Source organism: Podarcis cretensis (assembly GCF_951804945.1).
Source record: "Podarcis cretensis genome assembly, chromosome: 8".
NCBI classification, from domain to species: Eukaryota; Metazoa; Chordata; class Lepidosauria; order Squamata; family Lacertidae; genus Podarcis; species Podarcis cretensis.
This window is the reverse complement of record NC_137177.1, coordinates 24,746,610-24,763,112: the sequence shown is the minus strand read 5'-3', so window position 1 is coordinate 24,763,112 and position 16,503 is coordinate 24,746,610. Positions and strand designations below refer to the sequence as shown.

At 44.5% G+C, this 16,503-nt stretch overlaps 1 protein-coding gene across 9 annotated transcripts in view; it reads left to right on the top strand.

Annotated features, from left to right (window-relative positions):
- PTPRU (protein tyrosine phosphatase receptor type U) overlaps positions 1 to 16,503 on the top strand; it is a 379,961-nt gene that overhangs the window by 301,068 nt on the left and 62,390 nt on the right. For all 9 annotated transcript variants that reach the window (XM_079985896.1, XM_079985895.1, XM_079985889.1 and 6 more), the window contains 3 exons: positions 779 to 936; positions 9,871 to 10,061; positions 13,709 to 13,781. In XM_079985896.1, coding sequence (XP_079842022.1) covers positions 779 to 936; positions 9,871 to 10,061; positions 13,709 to 13,781 — 422 coding nt within the window. The remainder of the gene's footprint in view (positions 1 to 778; positions 937 to 9,870; positions 10,062 to 13,708; positions 13,782 to 16,503) is intronic.

The window sequence follows — 16,503 nt, the reverse complement described above, 5'->3', positions numbered from 1 at the left end:
TCAGTTGCACCATTGTCACTGCATCATGGAGGCAGTGCAGCTGCAGGCAGGGGCACAATCAGGAGGGGGGCCAATCCCCCCCACTTTTTTCAAGGCGGGGTATGGGTGGTTCCCCCTCAGAATTCCGTGGCAATCATGCATATGCAATGTGCATATGCCATGCAACATGCTCATGTCACAGCTCTCCGCATAGCTGTCAACTTTTCCCTTTTCTTGTGAGGAATCCTATTCGGAATAAGGGAATCTCCATTAAAAAAAGGGAAACATTGACAGCTATGGCTCTCCCCCACTCTGCCCACTGCTACTGACCCCAAAACTATCATGGGGTGTATGCGTGGTGAACATGGTAGTGCTCTCTCTCTCTCTCTCTCTCTCTCTCTCTCTCTCTCTCTCTCTCTCTCTTTCTCTCTTTCTCTCTTTCTCTCTTTCTCTCTCTCTCACACACGGTGGAGAATACTTGCAGCAATTCTGCTAGGTGGCCTTTTTCTAGTGGAATTGGGGCAGGGGAGACAAATCTCAAAACTTTTATCAGGAGAAGTTTGGGCTTAATTCTAATTACATGGATGCAATACCTGAGCAACCGGGGAGCTTGATGCCTCGGTTGCTGTGTGATGCCTGCCCATGACAACGTAAGAAGCTCCCTCTGCAACCAATGTTCATGAGCCTCTCTTCATCCTCCTACCTGTAGAAGTTTGAAAAATGTACCTGTTGGGAAGCCCCAGAGTGGACCCCTTTGTCTGATGTGTGCCTGCTTTCCTCCTTTGTGATTTTGCGCCAGGAAACCAGTCAACATGGCCAAAGCGACGATCAACTACCGCAATGAGAAGACACACATGATGAGTGCAATTGATCGAAGCTTTACGGACCAAAGTACCCTGCAGGAAGATGAGAGGCTGGGCCTGTCCTTCATGGACACACACAACTACAGTAACAGAGGTAAGATCCAAGCAAGCAGCTACAGGGAGTGACTTGGCTTTTACGCTCTGTGCTGAACTACACAGACCAATAGCATTGGTGCTCAATAACAACATTGGTTTTGCTTAGATTACAGCCAACGTTTCTGCCCATAGTACCTTGCTGCAAGCAGTTCACAGATGTAATAGAGAGGTATCTTGTTTGGCTTCTGTGGGATGTTGGAGTGTGCAGCCACACAGGGGCAGTCACATCGTACAGGGTGGGGGAGAAAGGGGACACTTGATTCCCCTTGGCTGAATCCCAGCAAGGGAGGGTGGTGTCCCTTCCCGCCATTTTGGAAAGTCTGCTGTTGTTCAACAAACTCTGAAGAGAAAGAGAGAGTGTCATGTTGCATGCATCCCATAACTGATATGTTCAGGGCGACTAAAGGACTGTCACGTTGCCCAGCCAGGTGTATCTGGTTGGAAATTATGGGTTGTACAGCTCTTCATCCAAAGATCACTGGGCAGTTACACATGCACATGTTTGTGTGGTTGCTTCAAACTGTTTTCTATGTTGTAACCTGCTCTGTGTCCTTTTTTAAAAAAGTAAAGGGCAGGTAATTAATCTGATGTTGAGTAGAAGGAAGAGAAGGACCTTTGTCTCATCAGAATTCTTCTTATTCAGGCTCCCTCTGACCTATTTAAGGCTGTAGCAAACCCATTCTGAGTTTATCTAAAATAAGAGAGATGACGGGAGAGAGAGTATCTGCAACACAGGGGCTATAGCCACATGAGTCATGTGGGTACTTGTCCCCCTCTGGGATATTCCCAAAATAGGAGGAAGTGCTTAAGCCTCTGGCTGATTCGCAGTCCTCCAAATTATGGTTTCAAGGTGTGCCTGAAGGCACCAAGTGAGTTTCATTTTGTTATAGCAGATTCTATCACCCTGGAGCTCTGTGGCTTCATGCTCTGGACTTTGCCACAGGATACATAATCCTAAACACACAATGCCCCACGGTATCATGATTTAACCTTCACAATCAAGTACTCCAAGGCAGGCTGTAGGTGCTTTGAGATTCCAGGCAAGCCCTCCTTGCCGCCTCTGGATTTTGGTTTCTGTCTGGAACCAGTGGAAGTTCCAGAATTATATTCCCAAAATGCTGTGGGGCTGGAAGGAAGAAAACGTGAATGCTTATACAATGGACATTTACTTCCCCTATAGTTATTTTCTGCCAAAGCATAAACACTAAGGAAATGAGTGTTTGTTGTTTGAAGGCATGTTATGTTAAAGCATTTGTGGTGTGGATTGTTTGTAGGTTTCAGACTGGGCTTCAATGGCAGTGTTTAGTTCTCAAAACAAATCCACAGAAGTACTGGTTTCAAAGTGCTCTATCCAGACAACTGTATTCCCACATCTTGCTTTACAGTCTTGGGGTTAAATAATGGATTGGCCTAATGGGATTAAGAACAGCCACTGCTGCAATTTTATTCTTTTTATGATGTAACTTTCATTGGGCACATCTTTGCTAAAAAATAGAGCTACTTGCTCTCTGTCCTTTGAATGTGCTTGGTGCTGGTTTGCCTCTGACCCACCTGATTTCCATTTGTTTGATTTGACCGTGGCTGAATGTTTAAAAATCACAGACAGTAATCTAATTTGAAATGCTTTGGCATGGTACAGAGAAGAGGTCCTTTATGGTTCCCTTCAGTTCCCATTGCAGTAGGATTCTGAGTCATTGCTAGCTTGCATACGGTTGTAGATTTGCCTAAACCAGGGATGGTGAACCTGTGGCCTTCCCAACTCCTATCAGCCCCGTGAAGGATGACGGGAGCTGTAGTCTGGCAGTATCAAATAACATAAAGGTATAAGAAAAGCCCTGCTAAATCAATACAAAATCCCATCTGGTTCAGCACTCTGTTCTCACAGTGGCCAACCAGACACCTATGAGAATCTAGAAAGCCACTGGTTCCTCAGGCTACTCTTTGGCTCCATTATCTTTCCCTCTGAAAATCTGCTCTGCATTGAGACTGAGACTGATCAATGGATTTTCCTAGTGGTCTGAACCCATAGTTATAACCTCACCTGGCTACCTAGTAACCAACTCCCAGCAAGAGACTGGAATTCAGAGCACTGGAATTGTGGTTCCCATCTTGAACATGGCCAAGCATATTGAGGAACCATATTGAGAATGTTTGCCCTATTTCCTCCAGCCTTGCAGCACCTGCTCTCTAAATGCAGTGCAACCCCCTCCCCCCATCAAAGCTTCAGCTTTGGGATTGGGAGGGTCATGATGTCACAATCCCTGCGATTCTTGGGAGCCAGTGCAAATATGGTCCTTAGTGAAGAGGATGTCTTACTTTTTGCAGTGACTTTTTGCTGCACTTTGTCTTCCCTGATTTTCCAAGGTTCTATATTATTATGCAAAAACTTTCAGGAGCACAGGGAGCTCCCTCACCGTAGCTGCCCTTTGCCTTGCGGCAGACAGGAATGGCACAAGGGGCATGGAGCTAGCCTACTTGTCCCTGTGCCAACCACTGTCCTCCATATATGAGCATGGCACAAGCTATATATAAACCCAGGAGCAAAGTGCTCTGGCCAGAAACCAGTATATAAATGTAGCAACTAACAAACTAAAACGACTTGGATGATGGACTCAAGGGCATCCTGATCAAATTTGCAGATGACACCAAACTGGGAAGGGTGGCTAACACCCCAGAGGACAGGATCACACTTCAAAACGACCATTACAGATTAGAGAACTGGGCCAAAACAAACAAGATGAATTTTAATAGGGAGAAATGTAAAGTATTGCACTTGGGCAAAAAAAAATGAGAGGCACAAATACAAGATGGGTGACACCTGGCTTGAGAGCAGTACATGTGAAAAGGATCTAGGAGTCTTGGTTGACCACAAACTTGACATGAGCCAACAGTGTGACGCGGCAGCTAAAAAAGCCAATGCAATTCTGGGCTGCATCGATAGGAGTATTGCATCTAGATCAAGGGAAGTAATAGTGCCACTGTATTCTGCTCTGGTCAAACCTCACCTGGAGTACTGTGTCCAGTTCTGGGCACCACAGTTCAAGAAGGACACTGACAAACTGGAACGTGTCCAGAGGAGGGCAACCAAAATGGTCAAAGGCCTGGAAACGATGCCTTATGAAGAACGCCTAAGGGAGCTGGGCATGTTTAGCCTGGAGAAGAGGAGGTTAAGGGGTCATATGATAGCCATGTTCAAATATATAAAAGGATGTCACATAGAGGAGGGAGAAAGGTTGTTTTCTGCTGCTCCAGAGAAGCGGACATGGAGCAATGGTTCCAAACTACAAGAAAAAAGATTCCACCTAAACATTAGGAAGAACTTCCTGACAGTAAGAGCTGTTCGACAGTGGAATTTGCTGCCAAGGAGTGTGGTGGAGTCTCCTTCTTTGGAGGTCTTTAAGCAGAGGCTTGACAACCATATGTCAGGAGTGCTCTGATGGTGTTTCCTGCTTGGCAGGGGGTTGGACTCGATGGCCCTCGTCGTCTCTTCCAACTCTATGATTCTATGATTCTAAAATGGATATCCTTGTATTTTCCTTGGGCTGTTTTTTTGTTGATTTCTGATTGCGGCCGAGCTGTTGTGAACATTCAAGAGTTAACATGGCAGAACCTCCACGTTAGGCTGAGACTGATAATTTCACACCGGTGAATGCATTTCTATGCTGATTTAGTTGTAAAGTAATTCTTTCTGTGCCCCAGTTTCAGCCATATGCTAATAACACCTGCTATTGGAACTTCAAGATGCTGCCTTGCTCACATCTTTCCTCTGCAGACTACAAGATTAATATGGTTTGTACCATTGTCTCGCAGACAATAGAAGCCCAGAGGGCAAGAGTTTCCCTGTTTTATACATCTCTGCAGGACTATTATTTTATTTTAGTTACTGCACCATTTCAGTTTCTTAGAATGCTCTTAACAAGACCAGTTTGTATGAACAATTTGTCTTCTGCGATCATCTGAAAGAGCTTTCGGCCCAAATTTGCTGCTATTGCTTTACATCTATTGAAGGCAATGGAATGGCGCCTGCTTTGACTGGCAGTGGGTTTAACCTTGTTCTTGGGAGGCCCTGTGGAAAAGGGAGTTTTCCAAAGCAATTGCCAGGGGGCTGCAGCCTCTTTCTACATGTACCCACAGAAAACAAGAGCCCTGCCCTGACTCCCACACCAGCATTAAACTTAGAAGCTCCTGATATCAGCTGATCAGGGGTGGACTTTGGTAATATGGTGCCCTGAACAAGGATGGGATTTGGCTCCCCCCATCCCCCAAAAAAATAATTCAGTATTTTCACAATAATTCATTCTGGTACAGTTGCTTTTTATGGATTTTCTCAGTAGGTTGGCTGTTAGCACCTGTCTGTGTTGAGACAAAAGAATGCCAGGGGAAGTCAAACCATCGCATTAGCAGGACTGAAACAATTTTTCCTGGGCTCAAGCCTAGGCAATGTATATGGAGGTCTGGGCTACCCAGATGACAAGACCCCCTCTTAGCCTCATTGATGTGGTCCAAGGGAAAGCAGAGCAATATGTTTGGCACCAGCTTGGCTGCTGGAGTTGCCGGAAGGACATGTACAAGGCACCATCCAACCATCTTAGGGACTCCACTCTAGATTTTTGCTGGGTTTTTCCTCCTTTTTTCCTCCTGAAGATGTCCCACAAGGCAGCAGAGGTTTAGGACCAGAGCTTTCCTTCTCCTAGATGGGCTCCCTTCCCAGGTTGATGAACCCCACCTGCCCCTCACTTCCCTCTTCAGCATGTGCAGAAACTGCTTTCTTGGTGGTTGGACCCACTGTTGGTCTCATCCGCTCAACCTGCAAGTGCCTGTCTTTGCTTGCAGAGGACGTCCCAAACTCTCTGAGGGTTTGAGACCCATCGGCTGCCCTCACCTGGTTTAGCTGACCAGTTGAAGCCATTTCCCCTAGGTTCGGCAGGGGAATCACCTGCACCATCCTAAATCTGGTGATGTGACTTTAAGGCAGCAATGAAGATTTGGCACACGGTGACACCAAGGCGATCATTTGCCCACAGACTGCCTGGGGGCTTTGTAGAAGACTGACATCTGTTCCCATTTGAAAGAACAAGCAATGATTTGGCCTGAAGAAGTCCTTACTCTGAGTGGCCATTCAGACTGGGCTTAGAGCAAGGATGGGGAGGCTGTGTCCTCCAATTTCTGCTGGAGTACAACTCTCATCATTCCTGACCATTGGCCATCTTAGGTGGCACTGATGGGAGTTGGAGTCCAACAATATTAGGAGAGCTGTGTCTTTTCCACCACTGCCCTAGAGGCCAAGAAAATCAGCAGTGACAGCAGTAGCAGGGGAGAAATGAAGCCACTCAAGAAAAGGTGCCCAGCAGTAGCACAGGCCTTTATGCCAGTGGCGGGGGACCTGTGGCCCTCCAGAAGTTATACCACTCCAAGTCCTGCCGGTCCCAACCAGCATGACCAATGGTAAGACAAGATGGAAGATGTACTCCAGCACTCTCTGGGGGCCAGAGCTTCTCCACCTCTGTTATATGTGTCCACTCAGAAGCAAGTCTCATTTAGTTCAGTGGGTCTCCTTCCCAGGTAAATGTTGTATAGGATTTCAACCCAAAAACACCCTGTCCAGCCTGGCTCCCCCTCAAAATGGAGCTTGCAGCATTTTAATCAGCAGTGAACAACTACTCCTAACTAGGTTTGTTTAAAGCCCATGATTTATTTATTTGTTTGCCTGGGAAAGCACGTGCAAGCTAAGATACATGCATAACGCTGTGTTCCTACGCCAGGGAAGCTCTGAATGGCTCATTTCCCAGAGATCGGGAAAGGCTAATTTTCCTGGGGAATAAGACATTTGCCACGGCTTCTGTTGTTGCAGTAATGGTTTCTGCATGCTATCTGAGCCCCCTTGTGCACATCACTCTCGTACAATTTCCTTTACATGCTTGCCCGATACATCTCTGTGGGCTTTTAATTACCAAATGCACATGTTGCCTTCTGGAAACCGCAAGCAAAAGGGCAAGGAGGGAGGCTATGTGGTGACATTTGCCCAGAAGATGAATAGATGCTGGAGCTGTAGGATTGAGCCCAAAAGGATTATTATGATGAAATGTTGTTAGGGCAACTACTTCAAGAACTCTGCCATGCAGGGGAGTTGCGACTTGAGCAGAGCTCACCATACAGGATAATGCTCTGAAAGAGAGAGAGAGAGAGAGAGAGAGAGAGAGAGAGAGAGAGAGAGAGGCACTAAGTGAGATGAAGAGAACTTCAGGATACAGGAGGTGTGCAAGTATCAAGAGAATTTAGCAACATAAAGATGCATTCCCAGAATTACTTAGTGCACATTAGCTTTCTTGCACATTGCTTAACTACCCTGCCCAACTTTAAATGAGAGTGAATTTCCAGGGGAAATGGAAGAAACAAGGATTCCAAGCAGTGATGCCACTGAAGATTAAAAATATCAGGCTCCAAATATGGATTTATGATTTTTGGGAGGATTCTGAATACAAAAGTACACAATACATACCATTTTTTATGACGACATCGCCTGCCTCTCTTAAAATGGCCTATGGCTCATGCTCAAATAAAGCCTAATGACCAAAGATTTGTAGCCACCAGGACCTATGCATTTAGTACTGTGGGCCCAATTATACGGAACTTTCTTCCAGTTGAGGACAGACAACTGGAAGCTCCCTACTGAGGTTCTGGTGTCTACTAAATGCCCCTTTTTTATTATTCCCACCAACATTTTGATTGAAGTCTGATTTCAGAGTTTTAACAGATTTTTATTTGTATTGTATATTTTGTAAACTGGATAAAGACTATGGTTGTTAAGCACTATGTAAATAGTTTAAATAAATAAAATAATCACATATACTTCAAGAAGAGGGCATGCACAATGTAAGTGTAAAGACCCCCAGCCTTACCATTTTCGGGTTGGGAAGCCCTGCCTTGTTTACAACAGTGCCTTATCTTGCTACTGAGCTATACTTGCATACTGGAAAGCACCTACACATGTGCAATAACCGCACATTTAGAACTCTCAACAAATATCCCCCTTTTTTCAGTGTTTTCCAATTCTACTCATAATTCCTGTGTTGTTTCTGAATACTGCTGAAGGCAGTTTGCCCTTCTCTAATTCTAATTTGGGTTAATGAATGTGAATACAGAACCAGGAAGGGTCTTTGTGTGGCCTAGGGAAAGCTTTATCCCTAGGGAGGTCCCTTTGCTGTATAATTGGTTTAAAAGCCCTGGTCTACCTTGTTGAGAGAGATGTTGAGTTAATTCCACTCAAGATGAGTGGACTTCATTGACGTCAGTAGCACCATATTACTGCCATTACCAGAGAGATCAGTACTTGATCCCAGAGAAGAAATTGCATTTGTGAACATCTCCATTAATTTTCTATTTTTAAAAACAACAACCCACTTTTAAAAAATGATATTTTACCAACACAGACATTTGTACAAGTCATTTTGAACCGATCACTGGAGAAAAGAGACAAAATGGCTGAAGTATATTCAGGGTTGTCTCTTTTTTAAAATGATTTTTATTTGATTTTACAAATTCATTCACACACAAAATCGCAAATTATAAAAATTACACAAGATTCTTCCAAATCTCTAGACTTCCCTCCTCCCCTCCATCGGTTCTTTAATTAACCTTTTCAACTACATACTATAAATCCTCCTAATTTTCCAGTCCTCCATTGTATCCAAACCTGCCAAAGAGTTCAAGTGTTTATAGTGGTCTGTCAAATATAGTATAGATTTCTCTCATAATTTGTTGACGTTTTGATCCTCCTGATTTCTGATTTTCCCAGAACCATGCTCACGAGCAACCAGGTCTTCTTTCCTCTTTCCAGTAGAAGCTGGCTGTGCAAAGTTCTGATTAGCTGCCTCTTGCGAGAATCATGAATCTGTTTCAAACCCAACTCCATGTTTGGCTGTGCAGAGTGCTGATTGGCTGGCCCTTGTAGAAAATCATAAAGCACAACTCCCCCTGTCCTTCCCTTAACAGCATTGTTTCAAGTTAAAAGAAAATAAGCTTGTATGTGTGTGTAGAATTCGTCAAGTAGGGATGGGGGGGGGGAATTCAATTCAGTTCGCATTGAAAGGTGAACCTACCAAATTCACATTATCTGAAACAATATGTGGTGGTCCTTCAAAATTTGAACTTTTCTGAGTTTTGCAGACCCAGAAAAGTACCTTAGGGCCATAGCAGGTCATCTGAATGTGGTGCAATTGAGCAAGTACAGTCAGATTTTCAGGACCTTGGACAGCCCCACATTAAGCAACTTGCTCCAAGTTCTGCAGTCCCCAATGAAACCTTTGTGTTCTCAGTCTGTGCTATCACTCTCAAGCGTTACCTTTGTTTTTGTTTTCCCTGGAGATTAAGTAGCTTAAATTATTATCTAGCACTCCAACTCATTCCCCCAATTTATTTCCTAGCTCATTTTTTGCATCAGTGATCCAGCAGTGAGGAGCAGGGAGTTCCAGTGGGGAAGATGGTTGCTTGTTTGGGAACCTCAGTCTATGGGGATACCTGTTCAGGGGAATATGGAAATGCTCTGGCTCAGAACCAGTGTGGGGACCAGCTCTTCTGTGATCTTTGCCACTGGCTTTTAAGATCTGGCTGTGCCCTTGTCTAAGTTGGAGTGTGAGCTACTGCCCAGAGTAGGTGGGTGGGTTGTCATAGCAGTCTGTGGCAAAAAATCTGAATGCAGTAGAAGTATTAGACTATTTAGGTCAACTGTGTGACCTGTAGCCCTCCAGACATTGTTGAATGACAACTCCTATCATCCTTTGCCATTGGCCATGCTGGCTAAAGCTGATGGGGGTTGTCATTCAGCACTGACTGTACGCAGACCTGCATAGCTTTATAGAGGGACTTGTGTTGGTTCCTGTTTTTCTCTGGATTCCCTTTCCCACCTCTCTGTCACACCTTGTCTTATTCCCAGGTGACCAGCGCAGCAGTGTTGTCAATGAGTCCAGCAGCTTGTTAGGGGGTTCCCCTCGACGGCAGTGTGGGCGCAAAGGCTCCCCCTATCACACTGGGCAGCTCCATCCTGCCGTCCGAGTGGCTGATCTTCTCCAGCACATCAACCAGATGAAGACTGCAGAAGGCTATGGCTTCAAACAAGAGTATGAGGTGAGAATTTGGCCCCAGGCTCTACCAAATTCATAATCCCTGATATGCGAAGCCCACTAAACTTAAAAATGAGAACATGAAACATCCCTGTTTTGAACCCTTATCCTCCAGAATTCTGCACATGGGTAGAATAACCCCCTCCTCTCTGATCCAGATATTTGCCTACAGTTCACAGAGGGCAGTGAGGAGGTTGGGGACTAGCACACTGGTCCCCACTCTCCCTTATGCTGTTCTAATAATGTGGAGGGTGATGGACAGGGAGATTAGAACATCCAAACTGAGCTCTAGATCTCTGGAATTCCTGTGTTGCTATGGCACGGTAACTAAGATGCTGGCTTAGCCTGGGGAATTCAAGGGGAGTTTCTGTCTCCCAGCTCCTTTCTTCTTCTTTTCTGAAAGGACACTGTGTCCCTAAACCACAACATCACCCCTTATGCCATATCAAAATGGAACATGTGCAGCCCCTCTGCTTTGCGACACTGTCAGAACAATATGGTTTATGTTTCCCGTGGGACATGCCTATTGAAGGTCCCTCCATTCTCTTTGCCAAAAAATATTACTGTCTCATGTTCAATTGTTTCAGATGTCTGAGACACTCGCTCCTCTCCAATATTATGAATTTGACAAACCTGAGCTAGTCACAATAATTAGGGCACCTTGAAAAGCTGTTGTATATGTTCCAAACCAGTCATTTGAAAGGCACTTGGATATTAGGAACAAGCAAGGCAACATATCATTTTCTTCCACTTTCTCTTTTTTGCTCATAGCAGCGGGGCTGCAGTTATTTCACGTGCGCACAAGAGGCTTGCACACACACACACACACACTAGCTCTGTGTAATAACAGGAAATAAAGAACCATGGGAAACAGAAGATTTCATAATCTGGGGGGCGGGGGGCGGGAGGGAATGAGTCATTTCTGCAGGGAGGGAGAATACAGATGTAGTGGAATGAATCCACTTTAAAAGTGCCCCCTTGGGGAATCCCTTTAATGAAAATAGACATTGATGAAAATATATTTCCACCCTACCAGTGATATATCTATATCTGTGTGTCTGTCTAATTATCTATCTCTATCTCTATATATGTATGTATGTATGTATGTGTGTGTATGTGTGTGTATATATATATATATATATATATATATATATATATATATATACATATATATATCCCCTTCAAAATATTTATTCCAGGGTGGTTTACAATGTAATTTAAAGCAAAACAACAATAAACTATACACTAAGCCAATTAAAAGTAATAAACACACCACATAATCAGCGCAGTGCAGACATTAAACTCGCAATTAAGGCAGCAAAGTAAAAACTTCAGTTCAAGGGTTTGTAAATGTAGCATCCTCTCGACACAATGGCTGCTGCTGCTACCTGAGGGATGCAGTTTGGAAGCTAGCAGTTCTGGTCCTGAAATGTGTGGTCCATAGGGTCTTTGCTTTTGAAAATGTAGATCTTCCTCCCTAAATTGACTTTAGAGCAGAAAGCACACTAAAAATGTCTGCTACACAATTAAGGGTGAAATCCTATGCAAATTTAACTGGCAGTAAGCCTCAGACTGTGCACACATTGCACTTTCCTACACACATACACACACAAACCCAAATCCTGGGAACTGTAGTTTGTTAAGGGGGCTGGGAATTGCAGCTCTGTAAGAGGTAAACCACAGTTCTCAGAATTCTTTTGTTCTATTGAGTCCCATTTAACTCAATAGTACTTGCTCCTGAAAATACAAGGAAAAGATTGTACTGGAAAAACAGAAGAAAACCTAATAGTGAAATCCTACAGACTTGTATGCAAAAGTAAGTCTTTTCCATGGCGCTTACTTCCAAGTAAGCAGACATAGGGCTGGAACCTTAGTCAATTAATCACATGAGTTTTAGTTGATTGATTAATTAAATCCCCATTTTTCTGTCATTGATTAACCACCTATTTTTGCTGTTTTTGTGCCAATTTATAATCCAAAAGGATGCATACCCACCCAACACATATCAGTGGGAAACTACAAAGGGAAAAGGATACTTACTTTGTTTTAAAGATGATCTTCCTATGCATTATCAGGCATTATCTACAAGAGGCATTCTCCTTTCTAGCACAGGAGAAAATGCCTATAAAAATGTAAGGATCAGATCCAAACACCTATCTAGTCCAGCTTTATGCTTCCACAATGGCCAATCAGATGCCTCTTCTAAGATGGTACTTGCCATCTGTAGTTTTCCTAGCACCCGTTTGGAAAAAAGAACCTCTCTCTCTCTCTCTCTCTCTCTCTCTCTCTCTCTCTCTCCCTCTCTCTCTCTCTCTCCCCCCATTTCAAACCCTTGGTGAGTTAGGCTCTGGCAGATTGAGCAGGCAAGACCAAGAGTGGGCCCAATGGTCAAGAGGGTGGTTTCTGAAGATGTGGCTCACCCTTGATTCTGAGATCTGTGGGAGACTCCCCTGCAGCTCCTCTTGTTCTACCACCATCCTGGAGCATGCAGCTACAGAACCAGTTACGGGCCCTTTAAGGCTTGCATACAACTTTCGCAAATGGGCAGAGACACTGCAAGGGGAAGGCCTTGCCAGCCTCCTCAAGAAGAGCCCTGCTGGACCAGGCCAAAGGCCCATCTATCCATTGCCATGTTCTCACACTGGCCAGTCATAGAATCATAGCATTGTAGAGTTGGAAGGGGTCCTAGTGGTCAGCAAGTCCACCCCCCTTCAATGCAGGAATATGCAGTTGTCCCATATGGGGATTGAACCTACAATGTTGGCATTATCAGTGCCACGCTCTAACCAACTGAGATCAGATAATAATAATAATAAATTTTATTTATACCCTGCCCTCCCCAGCCAAGACCGGGCTCAGGATAGCTAATACCCAATATAAAACAAATTGATTGAAATACAACTTTAATAGAAGATTAAAATACAACATTAAAACATTAAAATACAGCCTCATTTCAATTTCAAAAATGCCCTTCTAGAGGCATTTTTCCCCCTGCTGAGGGCCGCATTTCTTCAAAGGTAATCTGTTGGGGTCCACATTCTAACTGTGGACGGGGCCAAAGCCAAGAGTGGATGGGACCACTTCTTTCTCTGCCTCTCTCTACCCCTTTATTTCTCTTTACCTCCTTACCCCAACATGCAGGTAACTGGAGTTGGGATAGAGATCCCTCTTGCCATTTATGCAGAAATTAATTTTAGGGCCACATGCATTGCAGGGGGTTGGACTAGATGACCCTCAGGTCCCATCCCAACTCTTATGAGTCTATGAAATTAGACTGAGTGCTGCCACACATTACTCACCTCTGCTTCAGATGCTGTACTTGATTGCTCTGTGGTTGGCCACAATATGGATTCAGCTTTTTTGACCCTCTGTGTGCATGTTTGTTTGTTTGTTTTTATTAAAAAAATGTGGGTCATCTAATTTTTTAATGCAGATCATCTTAATATTCCCAAAAGATATGTGCCCCTCCTTCTGCCTTGGTCATTTATTGGGGAAGCCACTGTGAGCACCTCACCTAGGCAGTGAGTCTTGATGCTATATGGTGGAGCCCACCCCTAGGGGAGCATCCAGTATCTGTGCTGTCAAAGGAAATTATGTGTGCTTGTTCCCCAAGTATTCTTTATGCAGATAATAGACTTCTGTTCTTCCTAGAGTTTCTTTGAAGGCTGGGATGCTTCAAAGAAGAAAGACAAGACCAAAGGGAGACAGGATCACATGCCAACCTGTGAGTGTCAGAGACAAAAGTTCTTTTTTTATATAAAAAAAAAATCCACAAAGAAGGGAAAAATCAATCTCTTTCTTTCATTTCGGATGTTTGAACGCCCCAAAACTCTCCAGCGTCTGGAAAGTATGCATTTGGGTTGTGGTTTGCAGGCATCTGAGGACTGTCAAATGCACAGCAGAGGTTGCATTTTGCTCCAATCTGGGTTCAGTTTTGCAAATGCAACCACTTCATTATAGCCTGCAGACTTCAGATCTTTGCACCTCGGGGGGATTCCATTTAGTTTGAGACGTGTCATTCCTTTGCCTGGAATTAAATATGTCACGCAAGTTGCTAGCGGAGGCTTTGCGGGCTGGAAAGTCGGTTGCAGCCAGATAAAATTCTGCCTGGCAGGAGGAGAGGGCTGGAAGCGTGACGTGACCTCAAAACTCTGAAGGGAATAAGTGCAGGTGCTTGGGTAGCATTTATTTATTGAGAGCAGTGTTGCATAGCGGTTAGAGTGGCAAACTAGGACCCATGAGTCTAGGATTCAGGTTCGCATTCAGCCAGGAACCTTTGGCTAGTTAGTCTCTCTCAGTGCAACCTAACCTTAGACAGGGTTGTTGTGCAGGGGGAAGTAACCCTAGAGATGAAGTTTCAGTTAGTATGGAATAATTTGGTAGTGTGGGCCACCCATTTGATTCTGTACCAAATACAGGCTGTGAGGAACAAAGGAAGCTGGTTCATACTGAGCCATTGGTCCATGTAACCAGGGGGTTCCAAAGTGTATGTGCTGTCATGTTAAAAGATCTATTTCTTACAAAGGCAGAGCAGGGATTTTGTGGCACTGGTGACACTTGCCAGTTCTGTAGATCAAAACAGTCAACTAGGCATATAGGTGATCTCACAGGTAAACTGGTGCCAGGGTTTATATTCTAACAGTTACACCTGGTGTGCTCTGTGGTGTGATGAAGGGTCAGCATTGGCAAAATATTCCTGGTGTAGTGTTGTTCAGGATTTGCTGAAACTGCCCATTGTTGTTTGCTGCCATCACTGAGTGAGTCAGCTGGGCCCATCAATGGAGAAGAGGTTACATCAAAGGGCTCTCCCCCCCCTTAAACCTCAAACCTGAGTGTGAAAGCATTCCACTGCAACATTTCAAGGACTTGTCAACTGTTCAAGAAGTCCGACACATGGCTGCATAGTGTGTCTGTCTGTCTGTCTGTCTGTCTGTCTGTCGGAGAATGTAGAGTTTGGTGGTCGGGAGAGTTTTGGAAAGAGTTGAATGAGTAACCGGGGACATCCCCCTCCATAGAACAGAGGGGGAAGCTGCAATTCACTTGGAATCTGTGCTGTAAAATAACTCTGCTAAAGACTGGTTTGCCTCTGCAACACCATCCTAGCCAACTATTTTTACCGCTTCTAATTATAGCCTCCCGTTCTCTGCGTTTTGCAAATTGAAATTTCATGTGAACATGATGACAAAAACGAGAGCTAATTTTCAAAACAGCTTAGTGGGAGCCAAACTCAGATTCTACCCCGTTCCCCAACCAAACGTCACAATCAGGTGGCAGGCAGGGCCAACCCACCCATGAGGCAAAGTGAGGTGACTACCTCAGGTGGCAGAATCCACAGAGGCAGCAGACCTGATGTAGATCTTTATTATCCCATCGTTCCTGATGCAGATCTTCACTGACCCCTTCTTCCCTGGCAGAGAGGGAGGGCACTGTTTTGTGGTCTGCCTCAGGTGCCCAAATGTCTTGGGCTGGACCTGATCACTGGGCAGGTTCTACTTAAGAAGCTCTGGGAAGTAAGCTGCCCATTGACTGCACTCTGCACTGAGGCAGTTCCATCTTTCTGCCCTGCATGGAGCAAAGCTGTCTGTCTCATCCTAATGTTGCCCTTTCTTCAACTCTGCTACCATCATGGTGCCAGTTGGTATGCAGCAGATGTCTTCTTTGGGTGGTGACATGTGTTCTGGGTCACTGGTCTTCAACTGGTGGGTCAGGACCCAGAACTACATCATGGCCTGATCTAAGGTGGGTCACAACAGCAGCACTACCATCATACAATTAGAAGGTAAAAGTTAATACGTGGGTCCCCAGAATGCATATGTGGGTTAAAGGTGAGTCTCAGGTCTGAGACTAGCACGCTAGGTAACATCTGATCCACCATATCTCAGGTAACCATGATTTTACAGTCAAATGCATTAATTTTGCAGAGTTTGTTAATGAGAGATTTATTCAGGATCAGTGTAGCTGGCTGGAGGTGTAAGAACTGAGGCTGAAGAAGAAGAGTTTGGATTTTGATATCCCGCCTTTCACTCCCCTTCAGGAGTCTCAAAGCGGCTAACATTCTCCTTTCCCTTCCTCTCCCACAACAAACACTATGTGAGGTGAGTGGGGCTGAGAGACTTCAAAGAAGTGTGACTGGCCCAAGGTCACCCAGCAGCTACATGTGGAGGAGCGGAGATACGAACCCGGTTCCCCAGATTACGAGACTACCGCTCTTAACCACTACACCACACTGGCTCATCGCCAGTTGATCAGTGAATTGATTAACAAATGAATGCATGAATTCAATCAGAATAAATGGTGATATGAATATAGAACAGCCATTTTGAAGGGGGAAATGCATTTTTCATTTTCTTTTTTTCTTTTTTAAAATCATTTTTATTTGATTTTACAAATATAAGGCATTTTTCATTTTTAGACGAAGTATTCATGCGTCTTGAGTAGATACATTT